Source organism: Danio rerio, chromosome 7 (assembly GCF_049306965.1).
Source record: "Danio rerio strain Tuebingen ecotype United States chromosome 7, GRCz12tu, whole genome shotgun sequence".
Lineage (NCBI taxonomy): Eukaryota > Metazoa > Chordata > Actinopteri > Cypriniformes > Danionidae > Danio > Danio rerio.
Window position 1 is genome coordinate 4,594,129 of NC_133182.1, and position 26,924 is coordinate 4,621,052.

Here is a 26,924-nt window from a genome sequence, read left to right on the forward strand (position 1 = left end):
GCAATTGTATCTCTCTTGTGTTTTTTTTTCTCTCTTTAGAATTAAATGCTATCATTTAATATATTAAATACTGAGGATAATTTGTCTTTATGCAGATGCATAAAAATAGAGTTGACTGAGACGCACATTTAAACAGTTTTACATTTATTATTAATATTTCAACAATAACGAAAATAACAATAATTTACATTTTAAAGGGCACCTATGGGGAAAGTCGTGTGTAGGTATAGTGTATAGACCGTCATATTGGGGTGATACAAACACACCGAATCCTATTTCTTTCAATTTAACAACATAAAAACGGTGGACCCGTTTTTTGAGATTTACAGCAACTTGAGGTAGAAGTTCGGTCCCCCTGCCCACTATACCTGCCAACACTGCTTTTTTTCCCCCTGGAGTCTGTTGTATTTCAGACCCATCTCCCATATTGTTCTGTCTCCTGGATTTCCAAGGCATGCATTACTATATTCTCAGTTTGATGTTTCACGTCCACCATTTTCAGCATGTGAGTCAAAGCGATGTCAACAAAGAAACACCCTTGCTCTATTTCTGGATGTAAGGCTCATTGGGCTCAACACAAGAGCCTTCATCGTCTTCCTGCGAATGAGCAACAGAGATTTTACATTTAGCAGCCCTTTGCGCTGAACGCAATGAATGCAACGTATCAAGATTCATCCTTTCAGCACTCTCTCTGAAAACACTCGATTGATTTCTGCTGGCGGATCAACATTCACCACATGATTGTTCTCATTGGCGCCATTGTTTGTAACTTTAGGTGGGTTTGCAAATGTGTACTTTTCATTGCGTCGTGCTTAAATTTCAGCCATTTGCATTTCCCGCAGTCGCAGAACCTCCCTGTCATCTCAACTACTGTAGGTGCAACTGGAAAGTGCAAGCGCGTTGCCTCAAATACTCTCCTGAAAATTTTTTGCATTTATGTAAAATGAATGCAATGAATGAAATTTATTTAGAACTGTAAGGGACCGAGGGTCAAAGGAAACAGAACACAAGCCAAAAATCCTCAATTTGAGATTTATTCTCAACAAATAGGACATAACTCCTCAAATTAATATAATTAAACAAAAAAAGAAAGAAAATAAAGGAACATGACCTCCTACAATGAAGAACAGCCAGGCTGATAAAGGAAAGGATGAGCTAATTTTAATTACAAAGGGGTAAAGACAAAAATTCACATTACTACATACAACACAAAAACAAAAAAAAATGCAATAACAACATTACCACAAAAATAATAAAATCAAACATTAACCAATATAAACAAATTAACAAAATCAATATGTAAATATTTTATCAAAGAGGATATCTAAAATAACTTTTCCCCCTGCATTTATTCAAGCGGTTGGTTTGCCCAGGCGGAACCATTTTGCATAAATCCGGCGTTCCCGCCTGGACTCCAATTTTTGCCGCACCGAAAGCCACCCGGCCGCCGCTTTCTGTCTCCAGTGCACCACTCGGTAACTCAAAAAAGAAACAAACATTAATCATTCAACGAAACTAAATTGTGTGCACTCCAAATTAATTTAGTAGTAACAAATGTAATGGTTAATGGTAAATGTATGGTTTCTATAAATAAAGAAGAAGAAAGAAACTAATGTGTATTGTGATTTGTATAATAGATACAGAGAAAGAAACTATAAAATAAAATGTCATGTCTGCATAGCTGTGAACATGTTTGCATGGTTGCATGTGTGTATGTGTGGTTGTGTGTGTGTAAATATACGCACGCTGTTACAGAACTGTGCGGCCAACCTTTCAGGCTGTCACAAGAACAAAAACACAATTTAATTAAAGTTGATTAGAACAATAGATTCTTATTAGACTCTTATTGAAACAATAACCGACTGTTCATCCTTCAGTTTCATGTCAGTAAATATTGTCCATACAGCAAGTCAAAGCCTGCTGTGTACATAAGCAAATGAATGAGGATGTCCACATATACAAATGTATTCATGTTTTATAAACAAACAAATAACAGGAGTAAACATCAGAAATATGAAATAAACCAAAAAAGGCTAAATCTAAAAATAGATCGAACAGTAGCGCCTTTCACAATGCATTACTGGTAAATTGCCAGGATTAACACTAGTTTTATTGTGTGAAAATTTTTACATATTCAATCCAATTCATGTTTATTTAATGCTTTTACAATGTAGATTGTGTCAAAGCAGCTTCACATAGTTTTTGTAAAGCTCAGTTTTCAGAGTTGAAGTTCAGTTTAGTTCAGTGTGGTTTAAATTTAATGCGCAGCTCCACAAGTCCTTAACCAAGCAAGCCAGTGGCAAAAGTGGTGAGGAAAAAAAACTTGACGAACCAATTGACGAAGTGAAGAGAAAAAAAACCTAGAGAGAAACCAGGCTCTGTTGGGCACAACCATTATTCTTCTGGCAAAACTTCCTATGTGGAGCTGCAGTGTAGGCGCCGGATGCTGGAGAAGGTGGACATCTATTGTGGAGAATTGCAGGTGTGAGTAGAGCACCAGCGGGTAGTCAGGCTGACCCACGGAATTAATGCGGGGACTAGTTTGTCATTGTAGTCTTTCAGGAATCAGTCTCATGCACTCCATTCCTCCATGACCACCACAACATCAGCTCTGAATACGGCCCCAGAAACGATGATCTGTGTGGTGGACAATCACTCCTGAAGTCCCTCTTCAGGCTCTCTGTCTGCCACAGCTCGGTGTCGTTCTGGACCTGCACAGAGAAACACACAGGGTTGAGGTGGATGGAGTGTTGAGCTTGTATCTTTATCTCAAGATCGCAAAGCTGGCTTTCCACTGCTTCCAGCTGCAACGTTCTGAATGTAACTGGGAGCCAGTGTAAAGACCTGAGGACAGGTGTGATGTGCCTTAGGTTTCTTGTTCTGATCAGAATCCTGGTCGCAGCGTTCTGGATGAGCTGCAACTGTCTGAGTGTCTTTTTGGGAAGGCCAGTGAGGAGGCCGTTACTGTGTTGCCCTTTAAGAAGTTTCGCTTTAAAATATCTTCTTTAAATATTATGTATGCATATTTCCTTTGTTAAAATGTGAAATTCATAATTTATTTAATTAAGCTACTTTGTGTGTAAAAAGGAATACTTTTATTTTGCATTATATCATACTTCCTGTTTAGTCAGTTCCTGTTAGTGATCCTGGCTCTTTGTGGAAGCCATGTCAGACGAAGGGCTTTGCCTGGAAAATCAAAGAATGGGTAAATGAGAATGGTCTAGATATATTAACTTTTGCATCAATAAATGTAATGTCACCAATTCCACCTTGGTTACTTGAACAACCAAAAGTAGATTTAAAATTACATGAAAACAAAAGAGAGATGGAAGAGACTGTTAACATAAACACATATGTCAAGAACTACATTATTAATGAATATTACTCATATCTACAAATATATACAGATGGTTCAAAGAGTATGGAATCAGGAAGGACAGGAGTGGCATTCTATGTCCCAGTGCTTGAAGTGAGGAAGTCTGAAAGGATATCAGATGGAACCTCTGTATACACAGCTGAGATGGTTGCAATTTTGATGGCATTAGAGTGGATATATGAAACCAGACCTGATAAAGCTCTAATATGTTCTGATTCAATGGCTGTCTTGATGAGTTTAAAATCAATGGAATCGAAAAGAAATGACATTCTAACAGAAATTATGATCAAGTTTAATAATCTAACACAGATGGGAGTAATAGTTCATTTAATGTGGGTTCCAGCGCATGTCGGTATTCAGGGCAATGAGGAGGCAGATAAAATAGCTAAAGAATCTCTACAACAAAATGAACCAATTAGACACATTTCACTAAGCAGAGCAGAAGGAAAAGGCTTAATCTTAGAAGCTTGTAATAGGAAATGGCAGAAAGTTTGGGAGTCCAATAACACAGGGAGACATTATCATAAGATCCAAAAAACAGTAAAGAAAAGCAAAATATCACATAATCTTAGTCGAAGAGAACAAGTTATTTTAACACATTTAAGAACAGGACATACATTTTTAAATCAAACATTACACATAATGGGGAAACATGAGACAGGTTTATGCAACACATGTCTAATAGATGAGACAGTAGAACATGTTTTAAAAAGGTGCAAAGCATATAAAAATGAAAGAAGAAACCTTAAAGAGGAATTGCATAGTTTAGGATACCAGGATTTCACAATAAAGGGTTTATTAAAAGATGGTTTAGATTCAGGAAGACAAATAAAGGCAGTAATAAGGTTCATTAAAAATAGTGGATTATACAATAGAATTTAGGAAACCAGTTCAACCTCTTCACACTCCATCACAGTAGGTGGCGATATGCACCTTTAAAGTTGGTTCGCAACTCGCCATAAAACGAAGAAGAAGAAGAAGAAGAAGAAGAAGAAGCCATGTCAGACATGCGCTCTCTCGGACAATCTAAGCCATCCGCTTAAACTCATCATAGAGGCAATGCCGTAAGTTTGTTTTGCACATTAGACATGTTGAAGACTTTATATTAGTGATTATTTTGTAAAAAATACAACGTTTAATAACTTTGTTTGCTAGTGTAATTCCTACTGCAGGGAGAACTGGGGTCTGTTTATGTTATGTATATGTAAGTGGAAATACCTGTCAAAACTCAATTTCTGAGAATTGTTTTGTTATTTTGTTGCAGTTTTCACCATAAATGCTATTAAGAAGAGTGACTGTAAACGATCAAACTTGCTACGACTCTGTCTTCATTGGCTATGGTTTAACTTGGTGTTTAGTCAGTTACAACACACTGCACGAGAACACTACAGTTACAGTAATCCACCCTGCTGCTGATAAAAGCATCAACAAGTTTCTCTAAATCCTTACTGAAAACAAAGCTGATAGGGGTGGTTGTAGCCTAATGGTTAGGAAGTTAAACTTGTAATTGAAAGGTTGATGGGTAAAACTATACTTTAGAAGGCTCACTTTACTTTTAATTTACTGCTTTGACATGCTTACTAAAACTCGCACCAAGATTCTTGAACTTGTTTGTTGTTTTAAAGAGCTGGATGCAGCTTTTTTTTTTCTTTTTGCAGGTCACTGTATATGAGTGTATCTTTGATGGTAACCAGCTTTCTACTGCTTTTGTTTCTGGGAAACAAAAGAACAACTCCTATGCCTATGGTGGGAGAGCACACACAGGGATTTCAGATCAATTCATCTAGATATGTTAATCTGACTCGCAAACTTGTTTTGAGACAATATGGCAATAATAATAATATGGCAAATCATCTGATGGTATTAACTCTGGGAGCTCCAAAATGGCGTGGGCCCTTAGAATCATCCTAACTTTCCCCCAACAGCGCCCCTGATTCAACTTCACAATCTGTAATGTTGCAGTATGAATTTGAATATTGATGACTGGTTCCTTTACTTGAAAGCTCAGATTTAATTATCATAATTTGTTTTGTTTACAGACTTTGAGGTTTACTGTATCATTATTATTGACAACTTTACAGATGTTGATCTACCTTAAAGTTTGCTTTGATTGTTCAGCGTTTACTCTTTACTATTGCCCACACTTTGTAACAATTTATCTATCAAGTTTAGGAGTCTCTTTAACACTATTGTTTATTTTGATCTAAGAGACAATATATTTTTGTTAATTTTTTTGCTTTTGACTATTAAAACTATTTGCCTTGGTAAAGCTGGTAAAATAAAATAAAGTGGTTAAATAAATAAAAATCCTAAATAGGTTGTTAAAAAAAAAAAAAAGATTCAGTAATTAACAAAACCGAATGATATGAAAGATTATATCATGATATTTATTTTTGCTGTATTGCCCAGTCCTAGAACACACACTCTCTTAGAACAAAGAAAGGGTTGCTTTTCATTACACCGGGCATAGTGCTCCTGATTAAGCTCTGCTCTGTGTGCCTCTTGTTGTGTCAGAATAGACCTTTTACGCAGTTCCGCATTTTTCGAATGGAAATACGTCAATGTAGTGCAATAGAACTTCCTGTTATCATAGCGGCAGATATGAAAAATGGCAGAGTCGAAGAATCACAGTTTCTGTTGTGTTCCAGGCTGTTCGTCTTCTAACCAAAAACAGCCCTACCTTTTATTTCATTCTTTTCCTGTGGATCCAAACCTGAAACCCAAATGGATACAGGCGATACGAAGAGAGGAAGGGCATAGTTTGAATGTAAAACAGATAGCACCTATGTCTGCAGCCGACACTTCGCTCTGGATGATTACAGTGGTGGCTGCGTTGTTTGCCGCCTGAAGAGTGGTGTTGTCCCGAGCCTATTCCCTTGGAACAACCTTACAGCTCCTTTGAGAAGGGAGTCAGTATATTACAGAACGTCAGTCTAAACAGCTATGCTGTGGAGATAGCGACACGGTGGCTAAGGCAGCAAGGATGGATCACGACTATGTGACACACCACCTGCATTGAGGTAAAGTTGGTTTTATATTCACACATTCGTTCATTTACAAGTCTCTATATTATTTACCATGTTACTTTGAATATTCGATCGAAATTAGCATGCAAATATGACTTGAAAACAACATTAACGCTGGTTATTTGACTGTGAACAATGCTGTACTTTGATAGTCATTGGCTGCTGATATGATTTCGCTATTTAGAGTTTGCAAATAATACTTTAAAGAAATTATATTGTTAAAGGGAAAGTTTGAATGTGCAAATATAAAACTAACTTTACCTCTATCCCACCTGCAGTTAAGATTGTTCATAGTGTATTTAGTTAACGCTAGTCACCTGTGTGTACCGTTATGCATTTCTACCTGAACAAATTAATGTTAATAATATAAGCTGTTCACAAAACTCAACTAATAAAATAAAATATTTTTTTTGATAATGAAACAATTTATTGCTGTGACATGTAGTAAATACACAAAGTTTTATCATACTAGCATGTGTGGAAGTATTTAAAACAAGTGTGTTACAACTGGCCCTGTGTTAGGTTCTGCCCCGCTCTCCCCTATTTTAATTGCATGTATTTAATTACTTATTTTATTAACTTTGGAAGACAACTCAGGCTCGCCGGAAACACTCTAGCTACCTTTTCTCCGCCAAAAAACTCCTACCGGAACTGGGTTTACACGTTGCTGATGTACTTCCGTTTTTTGCGTAAAAGGTCTATAGATCTGCTTATCTACTGTTTTCATTCAGAAAACACATGCAGACACATGCACACGCATATATGGGGGATACATCTGTAAGAAACACTTTAAACAATTACAGAGACATTTATAATATATGCAGCTCCTTGATAAGACATTGAGTTGCAGCTGGAAGGGCATCAGCTGCGTAAAAACTAGTTGGATAAGTTGGCGGTTCATTCCGCTGTGGCGACCCCGGATTAATAAAAGGACTAATCTGACAAGAAAATTAATGAATAAATGAAACAAAATGTTGTCCTAATTTGTCTTTTTCTGTTTCAGAAATCTTCATGCCATAGTCTTGTCTACTTTGTCTTACTGTTTGCCTCTTTGGTCTCTCACAACAAATGATATCTTGGAGCCAATAGCTAGATCGTACAAAAGGGCCTATAAGATCCACAACAGACTTTCTGTAAGGACACGTCACTGTTTTGCTCTATCACTTTCTAATGCTGTAACACAGGAGTCACCAAACTTGTTCCTGGAGGGCCGGTGTCCTGGAGATATTAGCTCCAACCCTAATCAAACACACCTGAACAAGCTAATTAAGGTCTTACTTGGTATACTTGAAACATCCAGGCAGGTGTGTTGAGGCAAGTTGGAGCTAAACCGTGCAGGGACACTGAACGTCCAGCACCGAGATTGGTGACCCCTGCTGTAACATTTCAAAACTACATTATGAACACAGGTATTGAACTGTACTATCAAATTTAAATAGTTCTACATCAGCAGCCCTTTGTGCTTTGGTACCAAAACTCAACACAAGGACTGATCGTTCCACCAGATCTGTAACAAATGGATGTTTGCCATTACGGGCTTTTAAAAACCGTTATGGACAGAGATCTTTCTTTTATGTTTTCACAAAAGCCTGGAATGAGATCCCACAACATCTCGAAAATTGGTTTATATAGCAATCATCAGTAAAATGACAGGAACAGGCCACAGTTGGGGTTATATTGTGGTATTGTTGTAATGACAGATTGTAACCCTTTATTCCTCACAGCCTCATCTTCATATTATTTTCAATAAGGTCATTTTCAAAAGTTCTAAACAGTGGTGTATTCAATAAGCTGTACATGACGAGTGTTTAGTTTAAAATAGAGGTCTGCATTCCCGCGGCTTTCCCGCGGGCGCCGCAGGACCCAACCAGATTTCTGCTGCGCGGGAATAAATTTCCGAATAAATCGCGTAGCGGTCGGTAATGGGTTTAATTTGGGACGGGAGCGGGCTGTCTAGCAATATCGCGGATATTGCTATGCGAATGAGAGAGAGAGAGAGAGAGAGAGCAAGCTTTGCCTGTGTGTGTGCTTGGTGCTTGTGTGTGTGTATGTTAGTGCGCGCGCGAATGAGAGAGAGAGAGCTTTCCCAGATAGTAAAATACACTCGGGCCAGTTCCGGCCTGCCGGAGACTTACCACTCAGCCCGGCTCCGGCTGCCGGACTCCGGATGCTTGTGGACTCACTGCCCGATTCCGGCCCGAATCAATCAGGCCAGATGCGGCGGCCGTAAGCGAGCCGACGCTACCGCATCCGCGCCGGAATCGGCCCGAAAGTAATGTGCGCTGCGGCCCGGAGCTGGCGCGACTCAGTATTTATATACCTTTATATAAAACCTTTTGGTATTACATTGGTACTTGATACATGGTATTACAAGCCTTTGAGCAGGCACGTGCACACATAGGGCTCAACCTGTGCAGAGCACATGCCCTTTTTAGTCTTGGATAGAAAGTGCCCTTCCAAAATGATCAAAAGTGCCCCCGCGACGCGGCACACTCTCGGTCCCGCTCTTCAGTAGGCGCGTGACAACACCGGTCTGAGTACGCGCGCGACTACACAGCTTATCAGAACGCGCGCGACTACACAGCTTATCAGAACGCGCGCGACAACACCGCTCTTCAGTACGCGCGCACCCCCCCCCCACCCCCCACCCCCCCCCGCTCTTCAAAAAATTTATCCTGCACATGCCCTTCAGACGGTCTCTGCACGGTCCTGCCTTTGAGTTGATATAACAGCAAACGCCTGTGTGTGTGCTCGGTGCTTGTGTGTGTGTGTGTTTATACAGACAGCTTGGCTGTCTGGACTGTATAGCTGGGGGATTTTCGGTTTTGTTCTCCCCCGCTCTTTAGCGGGATCGGGTGTGGCGGCCAGAAAACGGGGCGGGTCGGGCAGCGGGACAATAAATTCTTAATATAAGCGGGAGCGGTCGGGTTCGGGCTAAAACCTGGCGGGTGCGGGCGGGCGGGTGCGGGCGGGAGCGGGATTTAAAATTTAGTCCCGCGCAGATCTCTAGTTTAAAACATTGTCTGATAATCAGGTTTATTAACACTGACTGACAGATGCCAGTGTGCAAATAACAGGAAATAAATGGACAAATGAACAAATATAGAGGACTGAAATATGAAGCAGCAGCTTTTAGAGTGGTAAACAAATGAAGTGATGAGCTGAATGAAGGATGAGAGCTGATATAGAATAATCGCATAGTTGAGGAGGATTTTTCCTGTGAATCCATTACATAAAGACTTCATTGTAAGGAATATAGACTCGACTCTCGACCACATTCAAATAACCTCACTTTTATAGAATTACTGAAGAATTTAACCACACAGAGGAGAAAATGTAAATACACCTGAATGAGGAAGAAAAATGCCTTTTGTTTAAAGTAACAAGCAAATGATGTGACGTGCTGAATGAAGAATAACAGCAGATATAGAATAATCACACAGTCTGAAACTGCAGAGAGAAACATCAGACTGAGGACAGAAACACACCAGCTCTGAGGTAAGAACACACACATCTTCATGTTACCATTCATAATCTTCATTATTATCACATTTGTTTCTCTTTTAGGTCTTCTGATTTCGTTCTTATGTATTTTTTTTTACGTTTATCAATGTGTTTCTTCCTCAGAAATGGCCCAGACTCTATATTTCCCTCTTCTCCTCATTGGTGAGTGTGTTTGTAGTTTTATTGATGGTTTATAGTTTCATTAGGTTTGACTCTGTTCTGAAAAGCATTAAAGCAAAGTGTCTCTTTCACAGCTTTCTGCTCCATATCTGAATGTGTTCAGCGTCAGTATCACTTTATAAATGAGAAGAAGACCTGGACTGAAGCTCAGAGTTACTGCAGAGAGAAATACACAGATCTGGCCACTGTTGACAACATGAACGACATGATCCAGCTGAACAAGAGTGTGAATGTGAATGATGGTGTCTGGATTGGTCTTCAGGGTACAAATGTTTATAATTGGCATTGGTCTTCAGGTGATCCTGCTCTCTTTCTGAACTGGGCATCTGGACAACCTGCCGGCAGTGATAATTGTGCTGTTATGAGTAACGGAAAGTGGTTTGTTTGGGCATGTAGTGCCACTTGGATTTTCATCTGCTACAACAGTGAGTACAAATATTTACATCAAGCTTTCATTTAACAAAAGACCGTTTTTAAATATTAATATAATATAATTATTATATTACATATTTTATATAATTGTAATGCAAAATTCAAATGTATTTTTCAAGTCAAATCTGCTGTAATTTTGTGGCAGATAATTCAGACAAACCTACTATTAACTAAATGTAATAATAGTCCCATAGCATAACATTTAAAGACATAAAATATTAACCACAGTAATATTGATAAACAGTTGTTCTTAATATTTTAATAAGAATAAACTGATAAAATAAATTTATTTCATAAAGTGAGCACAGGACTGGTGTTTGTCAATCAGACGATGAACTGGAGAGATGCTCAGAGATACTGCAGACAGAATCACATTGATCTGGTCAGTGTGAGGAACCAAAATGAGAATCAACAGCTGGAGAAGTTCATTAATGACAGAAACTCATCTGGATCTGCAGTCTGGATCGGTCTGTTCAGAGACTCATGGCAGTGGTCAGATCAGAGCAACTCCTCATTCAGATACTGGAAACCTGGTGAACCTAAACCTCCAGTTGATAAACGCTGTGCAGTGGGTTTACGTCACTCCTGCGCTTTGGGCATCTGGTTCTGGGTGAGTGGACAGACCGTGTGCTATCAGAACTGGGCTCCAGGGAACGGCACATCAGAGGAGGACTGTGAGCCCACAGTGAGATCTGGAGCAGTTCAGTCTGGAGGAGATCAGACCTGGATCAGCCGTCCTGAAACTGACCGACTCAACTTCATCTGCAGAAACTACTGAGAGTGAAGAAGTAAGATGAGGAATGTGTTCATTTATCACTGAAGTAATAATTTTACATGAAATCTTCAACATCAGCAGGCATTAATGCATTATTATAGTGATGAGCATATCTGAAGAGCAGCTGTGTGGGGATTTGAAATCTTTCTGAAACTGCACTGTTAAAGCTGGGTTATGTCAACTCAAATTGGGTAAAATATAGAGAAACTCAAATGTTGGTTCTATAAATTAATTTAATTGACATGTGATTTCATTGAACCAAGCTTTGATATTTCATACGTTATGCAGAATGATTTTACATTTTAGTGTTTTGTCACTTGTGAGTGAAGCTTCTGTGAACTCGTGTCTGTACAATTAATTTTTTTTTTTTTTTTTTTACAATCATCAGTTTTATAAATTTACACTTGAGTTTTCTTAATTTCTTGTGTTTTGTTGATCACTGTATGATGGTTATGGGCATGATGGGTAATTATTTTTGACCTATAGAGTGTCTTTATATTAAAATGACTGGTTGAATGTGAATCGTTGAGCATTATTTACCTCAGTGATATTAAATATTGTTTATTCTTTAAAAAATAAAGTTTGTTATTAAAATATTTACAATCATTTTGTGTTGAAATGTTTCTACAACACCAGCTGAAATAAACATGCAAAACCAATAATTTTACTTCTTTAGTGTTTTCTCATCAGTTAAATGATATAATGTAATATATTAAATACTGAGGATAATCTGTCTTTATGCAGATGCAATAAAAGCGAGTTGATTGAGATGCACAACTAAACATTTCTATATTTATTATTGAAAATATTCCAACAATAACAAACAGTAAATTTACATTTTAACACATTTTAGACGGCCTTTTATAACCCTCTCAGGCTCAAATGAATTTTTAGAAACAAGGAAAAATCTGATATTTGGGGAAAATTATCATATGGTGTAATCCTGACTTTTTAAAAAAAAATTTTTAGAGAGACCTTCACATGCACGGCGTTCTGGGATGTTGCAGATTTGCAACATTGGCTCAGTGTGGTAATTAGACACTGACAACTAAATATGATAAGAACAATAACTTTTTATATACAACTTTTTAAACAATGCAATAAATTGCTTTTCTGTGGCAAAACAACAACAAAAACAATATTTGATCCAAATCCAATATCTCAAATCATTGAGTAGGTCACTTTGTCATGTGGTTCTCCAAGAAACTTTTTTTTTGTGTGTCATCTAGTGAGCAAGTGGGGAGACCTCCAAGTCCTGCAGTGGTACTTCTGAGTAAAAAAAGTCATAAAATATGTATATGGAGTAATAAGGTAGTTCATGTTTAACTGTTGCAAATCTGCAACGCCTGCCTTGAGAGGGATAAAAAGCTAGTTTTGTATTTTACTCTTCTGAACATTTTTGCTTTTGTGTCAAATGAATGACACTGAATAAAATTAAAAGAACAATAGCAATATCTGACTCTAGTTAAACAATAACTCACTGTTCATCAGTTTTATGTCAGATACACTATGTATGTAAATATTGTTTAGCTGTGTACATAAGCAAATGAATAATGACAATGTGCACATATACAAATGTATTCATATTTTATAAACAAACAAACACAAATAACAGGAGTACACATCAGTAATATGAAATAAAAATAATAAATTACAAATAATAAACAATAACCAGACAAATCTTAGCAAATGAACAATAGTCCCTTTTTGCAGTGTATTAGTTGTAAATCAACATTATTAGTATTAACATTTTACCTGTATTGCTGTCAGAAAGAGCAGCTTTCTAAAATAACCCCGATGCTACAAGATATTCCATAAAGCTGAATTTGTATTGGCTTATTAATGTAAAAGTAAATGTGCTGTTTTTAATACCTGCTCATACAGGACAACCAGTGTCCTGCAGAGTTTACACATTTATTAAACACACCTTGAGCAGGTAATCCAGACAGCAGGTTATGGGACATACTCAGATTGTCACGATTACCAGCGATCGTACTTTATAAGATCGATGGATCTCATTCACAGTAACCATGGACTACAAATCCGCCATTTCTGGACTACATTTTCATACATGCACTCCGTTCACACTCACACATGCTTCCTCATTTAGACTGATTACACTCGCACCACCTGAGGATTGTCAACGATTGATTACACACACTATTTAAGCAGCACACTCACTCATTCACATTGCAGAGTCTTGTTATTTGCCACAGTGACATTACAACGTGTTTTCTTAGCCCTGTTTTCCTGTGTGTGTTTTCCTCGCCTTGTTTATTTAGTTATCCCTGTCTGCTGCCTGCCTTTTGACTTCTCGCTTGTTATATTGACTACGATTCTGGACTGCCATTGTACTTCTTTTTGCACCCGTATTGACCACTGCTTGCCTGAATATTCCAATAAACCTGCACGTGGATCCTACTTCAGTTGTCTGTATCACCCCCTGCGGTTACACAGGTAAGTTTAAGGACATGTTTTAGCAAAGACCCTCAAAAATGGAGGGAACTCAAATTTATACATGTGTGTTTTATATATTATTTATAAATATATAGTGTACTTAATGTATAGTGTGTTCACTATAAAACGCCATTATAATGTTTTTTTGTACTGGTATTTATTACTTCTCTTACCTGCTGGATCTCCATTATTATTATTTTTTTTTCGTAGCCGGATGCTTTGAATAAAACCTATAGATTATGTATATTTTTTATAATAGAAATATAAATCACCTTATAAAAATATAATTTTTGTTATAAAAAAATTAAGATCGAAGTTGGTGCAAATATCCTAGTGATTAGATTGCTGACACACGGCACTGAGGTGTCCTATGACTGAGTCCAGTGTTGTGGTCAGAGGAACTCTGCGTGTATGAATTTTCGGGTGCTTCTGGAAGAAGTTATTTTACTTCATTAAAATTTGTTGACCAATTTCATAGCTGACTTCATGCGTATTTTAATCTGACTCCAATTTCACTTTTTTAAATTCAACATTTATGTTTTTAGCTGATCATGTTATTAGTTGTCATAGATTTATTCACTAGATATCGCATAGGGACCCTGAGCATGTGTCAATAGCGCCGCCACATTGGTACAGTGCTCCCAAGACAAATGTCATTCAACCGCACTAGTCAAGACAGTGTTACTACGTGAAGATGCGGGACTTTAGCGCTGTCTGAGGGTGTAGTAACGAGCAAACAAAGAAAACAAAGCACAAAGGCAGAACATTTCATAGGTAATATTAGTTTTTTTTAAATGTTTTTGTATGTTCTGAAACTTTGTGCTAAACAGTAGCGTATTATATTGAACAGTAGTGTATTATATTGATGATAATACAGACTCTTACTGCATTCACTATAAGTCAAAGTAGCTCCAACTCGCACTAAACACTCGGCTTATGCTAGTTTTGTTGAGCAAAATCAGCAAACAATGCAAAAGAAATATGACAACGAGATGCTGCAGTGCCAGAAACTTGTGTTATTGTCAGCTAGTGGACGAGTCGTTCATAACGGAGATTCATTCACAAACGAGTCGCTCCCTCCGTCAGTATGAGAAGTGAAAGCAGGAGAGGAGCTGTGTTTCAGGACATGATTAGATCAAATGTAACAGGGAGGGTGGATAGTACATTTCCATACACACAAACACAAGTTTTTTGTCAGTAATTCCAGTGCGGTCACTGATCCATCAATGTAGAAAAGTGATGTAAAATTAAAATTTTCGTAATTAAAAAAAAATAAATTGCATACTAACATCCAGGAAAACTCCCGATCACAGATATATGTGTATATGTGTATATCCCTGGCTTTGGATGGCCACAGTCCTCCACTGTACCTTGGTCCCGCATTTATTTTAATGGAGCTAAAATACATCTAATGTATATATCTATGATTGGTTGTGATGTAATTTAGGATTTGATATTTTCTGGGGTCCGATATTCTAAATTGTACGTTCATTAGGGAGCAAACGCTGCTCAGAGTTTCACACCCCGGCTTTGCATGTCTTCTCCCGGACAGTATGTGGACATTCTGAAATTAGTCAGAGGGTGCAGGATTAACTAATATTCAAATAGGCTGGTTGCATAACGCTCATCTATTCCTTAAAGTAATAGATCCCTTAGCCAAGCCCAATGCATCTTGGTACGTTCAGTGATTAATTGTTTAAAAGATCTACATGTTATCACATCCAGAAGGGCTTTGTATTATCATATGCGCCTATCAATCAAATAACATATGCCAGACCCTAAAGGTGGCGCAGACTCCACGTAATCTACTAGATCAGTGGTTCTCAAACTGTGGTACGCGTACCACTAGTGATGCGCGGGCTTCCTCCTAGTGGTACGCGGAGGAATCGCTGAATAATGAAAGAAGCAATTAACACTTTTAATCCTTTAATGCGTAATATAACATTGATGTGATCGGCATTGGCTGTTTTGTGAAGCGTACGATCACAGCGATGTGCTTGGAGTGTTTATTTTAGTGCATTGTGTCATAAGCTGCTGAAAATCAGTTTCCGAATTGATTCTGAAGCGTGATTTGACTGACATGAAAAGTGGCCAATCACAGTCGACCTTGTCTAGTTGCGTGAAACGTAAGGGCGGTACAAAGGCTTTCTGTGTTGCAGAGACAGAAAAAACAACTTAAAAACAAATGTTTTGTTGGAATAATGCTTCTCGGATGTTTTCACTACAGAGATGTCTAGCAGAGTAATTAAACCGCGGACATATTTCCTGCCTATTTGATGATCTTCATACACGTTTCGCTCTCCGACAGCCAGTCGACTCGCCTCTGACCTGTCACTCCTCCAAATACATTCTGAATGGCGGCGCGGGAATGGAGGTATTGCGCAATTACTCATTTCTGGAAATGTGGCGAGTGCTTTATTTTCACACGAGAGCGCATTCATGTGTGCAAATCGCTAAAACAGACATGCGAGCTCTTAAATAGGCTTTTTTCAAATGAACTGCAGTGCTCTCATGATCGCCTGTGTGCTCAGATAGAATACAATCGCGATCTTTCCACTATTAAAGTAGACATTATTTATCTTTGCTCCTCAACTAAATTCAGTCAAAAGTATTCAAAGTTATCAAATATTTAGAAATAGATTGATACATGATCGATGACAATGCTAATGGTCTTCTTATTTGGCTGTGTTGTGAAGTGAAACTTACTTTTAGCAAAGGTGGAACTTATTTCTTTACGAAAAAAGAATTATGCTGTAAATGTTTCTGGATGAGGTATTTGTGTGATTTATACATTTAGCTGTATTCTGATCTGTCCTAAAGCATTACAGGCCAAAGCAATCCATTGTTAGCCTACTTATTGTTTATTTATCACAATTTACAATAAGGCTCTTAAAGCACTGCTTTGATAAATGTAGTGTCGTAATATTTCAAATACCTCAAGTAAAATGAATTCATTTGTTTTATTTTTTTACTGACAGTGTACTTGTATTTTTTACGTTTCTATTTTAGATTAAGATCAAGTGTAAAATAAAATCTACATGTGATGTACAGCTATTTAAGAAACAAATTTGCCATATTGTAAAGAAAATAGTGTAAAATATGTAAATAAAAGGCTAAATTTAAATCTTTTTACCATATACTTTAATTTAACCTTTCAAAGCTTAAAAATATATATTTTTAAAAATAGGCAAAAAGTGTCTCTATGGCCTTAAAGATTATTTGGTAGTTTTACCAGTGCTATTGAAAAAGATTAATTGTCATGAAAGGAAAAATTGACTATACTTCCTTTGTTAGTGCAAATTATACATGTAGCTTTGGGATGTAAGCAATCAAACCATTAAATCAGGTTTACACTTAAAAAAAAGTGATTTCATAATGAAAATCAGATTTTTTTTCAAAAGTAACCAACTAGTACTTTTTAAAAGAGTAATTCGTATACCTAATATTAGTATTATTTACTAAAATGTTTGTTATTTTAGCAGTGTAATAGTATTTTTACTTGAGTACAAAAAAGATTTCACAAGCACTTAGTGCAGGTTTATTATATTATTAATATATGATTAATAAATATTATTATTAATGGTTTTTATTTGTATCTATTCCTATGCAATGTTTTATGGGTTGCTGAGAATACATTTCAGGTCTTCAATACATAGCATGTCAGTCTTGAAAAAAAATAGGTGCTGTAATTGATTTTCATTAGGCTGTGCCTGTATGAACCCTGTCATATGTACATTTAACATTTATTTCAAGATTTGTCTAAAAGTGTATGAATATGACATATAGCCTATATTTATAAGGTCCAAGCAGCATTTCCAGCTTTTGATGAATAGGCTACTATGAATACTTTAGATTTAAGCACAGCAGTTTTCTTTTTACTTTTTAAGAACAGGTCATTTTTAAAGAACTTTTAAAAGCACATTTTAACTAAAACTTTTTTTTTACCTGCAAGCACAGTTAATGTTCAGACTATTTCAAATGTTTAAAGTGCCTGACAATAATACATATTCTTACTAATAGGAAGTAATCTGCATCGTTTTAAAACTGTGCACACCTGTAGCTGCTTAATTAGGCTTACGACGCTATTTTTTAATACTGGTTAAAAAATAGCGTCGTAAGGTGGTACTTGGAGAGACGATTTTTTTCTAAGGTGGTACTTGGTGAAAAAAGTTTGAGAACCACTGTACTAGATACAATGAATTCAGAAAACTCCAGAAATAATCAAAAAGATTAACATTTATTTTGTCAAGCAGGTAAAACAACACTTAGAATGAATCAAAATTGAATACAAAACACAACTGATCAGCAAAACATATAAACACATGCACAAATACAAGGTTAAAAATAATGTCATAAAGTCAGCATACCTGGCAATCGAAGAGACACACCGAGGCTGTGTGGGAAGTTTGGCTACAGAAACATCCCCAAGTGTTTTGCTAAAACTCTTTAAATATCCATTATCATCTGTGAAACAGTCATGAATATTTAGCACCCAAATATCTGACACTCTTACTCAGTTAGCTGGATTTGGATATTGACGATTTGACATGATCCAGGATTGTTTTGTTCTTCAAAGCTGATCTGAGAGTTGTTGTCATAGCAACAGTTCTGCTAGCTCAAACCTGATCGGGAGCAGGTTCAATTCATATAAACAGGATTAGATCGGCCCAGTTTAAGCAAAGATAATAGAGAAAGTATGTTCCGAATTCTGATATTTTTTTTACAGTAGTTATATACACTTGGGAAAATAGTAAAAAAATTGTGCTATATATATAAAGTAGTAGTAGTTATTAATCAAATACATGATTATATATATATTAATAAAATTTATGCAATCTGCACCTTCGAAATTAAAGCACAAAGACTGCCACCTGGTGGTGCAAAGAGAATTCATTGATATGAACTTTTTAGATCGCTCTAGAACAATTTGTGTATAATATTAGAAATGCACAATATGCGACTTTAAAAAAAAAAGCAATAATACATTTATGCAGTCATAAACATGTTTTGATAGTTAATATGCCGGTGATTTGATGCTTCACAAAAGTTGCAGACGCCTTTACCAATATCAAAATGCTTTTGTAAACAACCAGTTATTCTTTACACCGATTAAAAAACAGCTACTATAATAAAGAAAATCTTTTCTAAATGTAGAACTAAATACATTGATTTGCATTGAAATACATAATAAATACTCTTGACACATGAAAGTGTAAAGCCTGCAGCTCACAACAAATGTGGAAGGTTATTGCGTGTCATATTTAACAAACCGTTTACTGCTAATTTGATGTAATTTTGCTCACATGGATAATTGAATATTAATCAGATGATGTCATCACGCTGCTGTGCCGTCAGCCAATCGTTGCATTGCTGATCATGATTTCGAGGATCGATAGATCTGTCCTTCACAACACACACAGTGATTTCAGATCAGTTTATCCAGACATTCTAATCTGATTCGCGAACTTGTTTGAAGAGCCAAATTAGCGAGAGATCAGTTATCAAGATTAAAAGATCCAGGATCTGCCAAATCATCTTAGATCATTTAAGCGAGGTACGAAGAACGGACCCCTGATTACCAGTCACATCTGAATGATTATAATAAAACCTCAACACCAGTAAGGATGAGGGATGTGGGCGAGAAGAATGTTCTGAGTGTGTTCTTGCATCCGCTCCTCCAGATTCCAGAGTTTGTATGCTTTTATTGCAAGAGATGTTTGTTTGAGTAAAATACAGTCTTACAATCCTTCTCCTCTCTCTGCTTCCCACACTTTCCTGTCTGTAATCTCCACTAACCTGTCCATTAAAGGTGAAAACACAGAAAAAATTATTATAAAAAAAAAATTTATACAAATATTTAATGTTACAACTACCATTAGGGGGCGAAAAGCTTTAAGAATGTAACTTACCATTGAACAGGAGAATAAGAAAGTTAAGGTGTGGCATGCTGATGGTTGGCATCTGTTTTCATGTTGACTCTTGGTTTAGATGTTTTGCTGAGAATGTTGATTGTATTCACGGTTCACAAACTCTGAGTTAACTGAACTTACTCCCAAGAGTGGTATTGGCACTGATACACCTTGTGTAAGTGTAACGATTGTTGACCTCTGCGTTGTGTTGTGCTGCTATCGTCACCAACTTAAAGTAATGAAACCCTCCAAAAGTGATTCTCAGCATTTCTTTTATTCTGAGAAACAAATCAAATTACATAACATCACATGTAACGGCAATATACTGCAGGCAAAACAGTACCAGCATCAGCCATCGTCTGCTGAACTACTATTAACATTTTTACAAAACAAATAAACTTATAAAGAATACATTTTCACATACCTGGGAAACAAATCAAATTACATAACATCACTTGTAACGCCAATATACTGCAAAACTGAAACAAACAAAAGATGTAAAATAAACAACACTGTCACTTTAAGTGTGGTATTGCGTCATTAATACAATGCCATGATATCAACATGCGGTTTTTACTATGAGAAACACAAAGCTCAATAATGTTGCATTTCTTAATACATATTCGCTGTTTAAATCTATTATGTTTAAATCTATTTGCTGTTTAAATCCATTATACATTTGTTGACAACTTAATCACTCTTTTATATCCAAAAATAATCATGTTAAACACTTTAAAGGACCATGACACCCCCCACTTTCGGTTAAAGTCTACTTCAGAATTGTTTCAAAAGATGCATGATTAATGGGCGTGGAGCTCCGCGAGCATAGGGCAGGAGTGGGCGTGGCCAGCAGGGGAGAAGGGGAGCGAACAACTATTGATGTCAGTTAGCTCACAAACTGAGACACAAACCGTTAGGAGACGCATGAGTTTATAGTTCACAAAGTTAAAATGCAAAGAAATGAACAGTGATTTAATGCCCTGCTACATTTGTTATCCGTAATTTCATATACACATAACCACAATTTATATCATTATAAAGATAATCGTGTTCCTGTAAACACTATAAATGAGGACTTCTCCCTCGATCCCTGGGTCTAAATTATACATCTGAATGCAGACTCAGTGCAGCAGGTCTCCTGACTTGTATATTTTGACCATTAGCCCTGCTGGTAATATAGAGGATTTAGGCAAACACAGCAGCACGGCGATGTTGTGAACGAACTCCTGATAAAAGACAGCGTCCGCCATTCTTCAATTCTCGCACTGCTCTCCCGACAAAAATGCTAGCAGCACACACACAGCTTTCTTGTAAGATCGGCCCTGACAAGATCACGGGGAAAAACCATGCAACAAACCCCGTGGATCATGGAAACAAACACATACGAGCCTTCACGAACGGCTACTGTGTGCCGTGGGTCCGTGTCTCACAGCTAGCTTGAAACTGGCAGGTCTGCCTTGCCTTAGGAAATCACGTGCTCTCATGAATAATTAATCAGCCGGCTCTTCTCATAGGATAAGAAAACTTCGCTATGAATAATAATGAGAAACCGACGCATCATCATTGCACTTGCAGTTCTGCGCTACGTCGCCGATATTGATCCCGCCCCGAAAATCATTTTAAACCCGGAAGCTGAAATTAGCTGACAAAAGCTCAAAATTATCCAGTTTCCCCTTACAATTAAAGCTGACAGGTGCTAACATTGTCTTAACTGATGCTCAACACACACACATCTGTTAACATAAAAAAAGAAGTTCTCCAGGGTGTCCTGAACCTTTAAAAACTATATTTCCACTCCTGTGTTTAGAGCACACTTACCAGTAGCAGCATCAGCCATCATCTGCTGAACTAAGGTAGCTGCGCAAGGACAACATAAAGCAAAACGCCTGCATGTTTTTAACCACAAGGGGGCACGAAAGCATCAATCATGCATACTCATAATTTCATGTCATTCATCACAATGAATCTCTATTACCACTGTTACATAAGCAGGTTTAGTTTTAATGAACCTAGTTCAGAGTTTAGCAGAGGGTAAGTTTACTTTTTGCTTTCTGGAATTTACCTTCAGACTTAACAGAAATTTCCAGACAAATCTATTGGTGTTGATTACAGCAGCCCTGTAAGAATGCAGAAGAGATACTCAGCTGTCAGGAAAAGGTTTAATAGACAGCAACAGAGAAGAGTATGTAGTGCTCCACCAAATGTTAAATAAATGAATAGATATTTAATTATTTGGAGTCACTTACCTTTTTACACAAAAGTAGTTGATCTATCAATATATTGTATTTAATACAGTCTGTATTTCCTCACATTTTATAGGAAACATTGTTACGAACTTGTCAGTACCTATATTTCTATCCACCTATTTTATGCGCATTTTGCAAATGCGGATAAAAAAAACAGTTGATGGAAACGCCATGATGCGCATACATTTTGAAAATAGGCATAAAAAACTTATGCACCTAACTGGGTAGGATAAACTTTTTATTCGATAAGAAAAGATGTGCATAAACTGCGATGGAAACACTTTTACTGCACAAACTCCAGCATGCACATTAAAAAAGGTCATGTGATTTTGTTAAAAGAGATCATGTGATGCTTAAAATGTGTGTGAATGGATAAAACATCAGGCTGAGCACATTATAAAACATCTGAAATGTTGTTTTGGTCATTATAAAATGCCTTACCATTTCAGTATTAATGTTATTATATTGTTAATGACCTCCAGAATCAAGAGCGCCTGTGCTCCGCGTCTGACACCTTCTAACGCCACTGCGCGCTCACTGCATGTCAGGATTGTCTTCTGAGGCGCATTCATTTAGAAAAGATTGATGCAGCTTCTCCTACTGCAGCAAATGCAGTTTTTACTGTTGATATTTGCCGCCAGTTAATCAGGAAGTGACGATTTTGTTCGCTTTAACTCGTTGGATGAAAACGATGCTTCATTCGCACAACTTTTATGCGATAATCCAGTTTTGCGCATAAAGTTTATTTGCATTTTACATGATATTAAGGACCCCAATTATGGATTATAAAAGGTTCATATTTTGGTTTTGGGAGTTCCCAAAAAATGATCTTGCTGATGTGCATGAAAGGTCAGAAATTCCTTCATTGTTTTATAATTTAGTCGCCAAGCCCACAATTATTCATACCCATGGCACAGTATGCCTTAAAGTTATTTTTATTTAACCAGGAAGTGCATCATTGTGGAAAAAAAAAACTTATTTATTAACCTTACATTTGAACAAAAAGTGGCATGTCTAAAATTATGCATACCCTTCTCAATAATCAATAGAGAAGCCTTTAGTGGCTATTACAGCAATCAAACACTTCCTATAATTGCTGACCAGTGTTTTTGCATCTCCACTGGTATTTCTGCTCATTCATCTTTAGTGATGAGCTCCAACTCTTTACGGTGGAGGGTCTCTACCATCACCCTGATTTTTAGCTCCTCCTCAGATTGTCGATTGGATTTAAGTTAGGACTCAACCATGTTTGACAGTGGGGATGCAACTTTCATCAATGGGGAGCTGCAAATTTCAGGCGTTTGCTTGTCTGGTCAATATTAAGGTTTACTGATACTAACTGACAGGTGCCAGTGTGCAAATATAACAGAAAATAATTGACAAACAAACAAATGTAGAGAGCTGAAATATGAAACGGGGGCTTTTACAGTCAAGAACAAAATATTTGATGTGCTGAAAGATGGATGAGAGCAGATATAAAAGAATAAAAATATAAAAGAATTGTGAGATATATTACAGTAGACTCCACTTTTGACCACATTTCAAGAGTTCACACTTAACTGATGATTTGTAAAAGCTTGTTTGGCATGCTGTCCGGGAGAGAGCCCGAGCTCAAGGACTCCTCGAGTCCGGGGCTTCCTCCCGTTTGGCAGAGCGAGAGGGGAGTCTGAGCTCGGTGGATCTCAGAGCTCCCCCGCTGCTGTAGCTAAAGGAACACAAGGGTTAGATAAATGCTTGGTTTTTATGTATATTGAATGTCTTTGGATGATGGGAGGAAACCGGAGCACCCGGAGAAAACCCACGCGGACACGGGGAGAACATACAAACTCCTCACAGAAACACCCACCGGTCCTGGTTGGCCAGGGCTGGCGGTGTTCTTGCTGTGGGGCTCGTAGTGCTAACCACTGGGCCGCCGTGTCGCCCAGTCAGAGGTAAAAGAGGAGGAAAAGGGGAGAAGGGGGTTTCTTCCAAACGTAGATAAAGTGAATTGAAAACTGTGGTTAGTTATAGTAGCTTAGGTCTCGAATGATTGGAAGATACTGATTAGCAAATTCTAGACCAGCCGTGATAAATCATAAGCATGTGGTCCTCTCGAAATTAGTTTATGAATAAACTTTACTTCAAGAGTTCACACTTAGCTGATGATTTATAAAAGCTTGTTTGGCATGCTTTCCCGGGAGAGAGCCCCGAGCTCAAGGACTCCTCGAGTCCGGGGCTTCCTCCCGTTTGGCAGAGCGAGGGGGAGCCTGAGCTTAGTGGATCTCAGAACTCCCCAAAATGCAGTAATAATCGCTCGGGACAGCAGCCACGTATTAAGAAAAAAAAAAAAAAGCAAGAAAAATAGAGCTATATCCGGCTGCTGGATATAATGGAGGGAAAGAAAGTTTAATGCATGGGCATTAAATAGGTAGGATTATGAAGGGTGAAGAGACCGAAGCTATAAGAGGGGGGCTGGACTTAATGTGGAGAGATGGGTAAAAAAGGCTTCTTCCTCTGAAGGGGAGAGTAAATAGAGTATAAGAGAGGATTCTGGAAACTCCTGCGGGAGTTGGAGCTCGAAAGGAACCCTGCGGGGTTCTGAGCTTTGGGAAATGTCTAAACCGGAGAGGAGGGGTAGTTGGAAGTAGACTTTAGAGGAGAGGATTCTGGGTAACTCCTGCAGGAGTTGGAGCTTGAAGGGACCCCTGCGGGGGTCAGAGTTTTAAGGGTTGTGACTAAAAGGGAGAAGGAAGGTGGTTTGAAGCAGAGTGTAAAAGAGAGGACTCTGGGTAACTCCTGCGGGAGTTGGAGCTCGAAGGGGCCCCTGCGGGGGTCAGAGCTTGGGGGTAGAGCTTAACGGGAGAAGATAAATAGCGGGGTGAATAAGAGAGGATTCTAGGTAACTCCTGCATAAGTTGGGGCTTAAAGGGACCCCTGCCGGGGTCAGAGCTTAGAGGGTGGTGTCTAAAAAGGAGAAGAGAGGTAGTTGGAAGTAGAGTGTAGAAGTGAAGATTCTGGATAACTTCTGCTGGAATTGGAGCTCGAGGGGACCCCTGCGGGGGTCAGAGCTAGGGGGTAGAGTGTAGATGGGAGAAGATAGGTAGCAGTGTGTAGAAGAGAGGATTCTGGGTAACTCTTGCGAGAGTTGGGGCTCGGAGCGACCCCTGCAGGGGTCAGAGCTTAGAGGGTGATGTTAAAAAGGAGAAGAGAGGTAGTTGAAAGTAGAGTGTAGAACTTTAAGATTCTGGATTATTCCTGCTGGAATTTGAGCTTGAGCGGACCCCTGCGGGGGTCGGAGCTTGGAGGTAGAGTCTAGGCGGGAGAAGATAGGTAGCAGCATGAAGAAGAAAGGACTTTGGCCGAATCCTGCAAGAGTTGGAGCTCGAGGGGGCCCCTGCGGGTGTCTGTGGAGTCTAGACAGGAGAAGAAGGATCGTTAGAGGTAGAGTGTAGAAGAGTTTAGTTGGGAGTGGAGTGTAGAGAAGAAAAGGAACAAGAGGCTGAAAGGTAGGGTTATAAGGATGAAAGGTTTGGAAAAGTTGGAAGAAGGGAACAAGCACAAATATTATACATACGTACAAACACAGTACATGCGCAAAGAACATGTGGATACAAATGTTAGCATCTGTAAATAACTATGGATGACTCTTGCGGCAGATGCTAACTGCAACGGCCCTTGTGGGAGTCTTTTGGCAAACATGTAAGGGTGCCATGGGGTGGACAAATGGGCTTCTACAGGGTTTGATTTGGACTCTTGGGAGAGTCGAGGCTCTGTTAGACACCTTTGGGGGTCGGAGCCGTGTGAGGAGGGGCTTGGGGGTTGGTTAAAGCCTGTTGGGCTTTCTTGAGGTGGTATTTACTGAGGCGGATGTAAGATTTGAAAGCTTCAGAAGACCAGCGACCAAGGGTCTGGATCTGATGGTGGGAGAGCCTGTTAGAGGCTGCTGTAGTGGCTGCGCCAATCCTAAATGAGTGGCTGGAATAGGGCTCTGGGGGAAAGCCTGATAGGCGAAGGATTTCTTTAAGGTGTTTTTGAAACCAGAATCGAGATACTGGGCAATAGCGTCATCAGTAAAAAGCGGGGCTAGTGGGTTAGCCTCTTGAGATTTTCTTAGGTTAAGGTAGGCTAGGAGGGTTTCAAACGGGCGGGTAGGTGAAGGTATATTGAAAATAAGGATAGAGTGTGTATATATATATATATATATATATATATATATATATATATATATATATATATATATATATATATATATATATTTTATTATTATTATTTATTTTATTATTTTTTTTAAATCTTAACTGAACTAAATTTACAAGCGTGTCTGGCCTATTCATTCATAAGGTCTTTGCAACAGAGTCAAGAGAGAGGGCGGGACCATCTCCAGTCTTTTAGCTCATTGGATGGTGACGCTTCTCTTTACAGCTATTGGCTTAAGGAGTTTCAGTCAGGCCATGCAAAAGGTGCAAAAAGCCTGGCGGCCATTTTGTTGATCAAATTGAACATTGTTTATGGCTGGAGCTGCTGCTCTGCTGAACACATTCCAGCAAACAATCTGTTAAACGATGGATCACATGTGTACTGCTAGGAGAAGGTGAGGGTTCAGTTTTATTGCAATAGCTTTGGAGTTTTGGCTGATATATTGCTGGGAAATAAGGTTGAAGACACAGCAGATGCGTTGTGGAGGCACTTTGAAGTGGAAGTTTTTGGTGTTGTTGTTTAAGTTGTTGATTAAATTATTGGAGTTGTTTGAAATGGTAGTAATAGTAGTTGTTGTTGCTGTAGCTTGTAGATTGTAGCTTGTAGCTAGAAGTTTGAAGATTGTATATTGTAGATTGAAGCTTGTAGCTTTAGTAGCTTGTAGCTTTTGTAGCGTTCATACCATTTGTATTTTTTGTAGCTTGTAGCTTTTGTAGCGCTTGTAGCTTTTGTAGCTGATGAGTGGAGCAGAGCATTCTTCCAAACAAAGATCCTGTAGATTTTAGCTTGTAGCTGCTTTGGTTGTCCATGCTGGTTTAGAGTTGGTTCTTCAACGGAGCTAGC

General features: G+C 38.2%; 1 protein-coding gene across 1 annotated transcript; it reads left to right on the forward strand.

The window, feature by feature from the left end:
- The first annotated feature begins 9,854 nt into the window (after window positions 1–9,854).
- si:dkey-28d5.9 lies at window positions 9,855–12,921 on the forward strand. Its single transcript, XM_073908904.1, has 5 exons — window positions 9,855–9,900; window positions 10,030–10,068; window positions 10,161–10,511; window positions 10,812–10,985; window positions 11,088–12,921. The coding sequence occupies exons 2-5, from the start codon at window positions 10,032–10,034 to the stop codon at window positions 11,294–11,296; spliced, it is 771 nt and encodes a 256-aa protein (XP_073765005.1). The 5' UTR covers window positions 9,855–9,900; window positions 10,030–10,031; the 3' UTR covers window positions 11,297–12,921.
- Window positions 12,922–26,924: the final 14,003 nt, after the last annotated feature.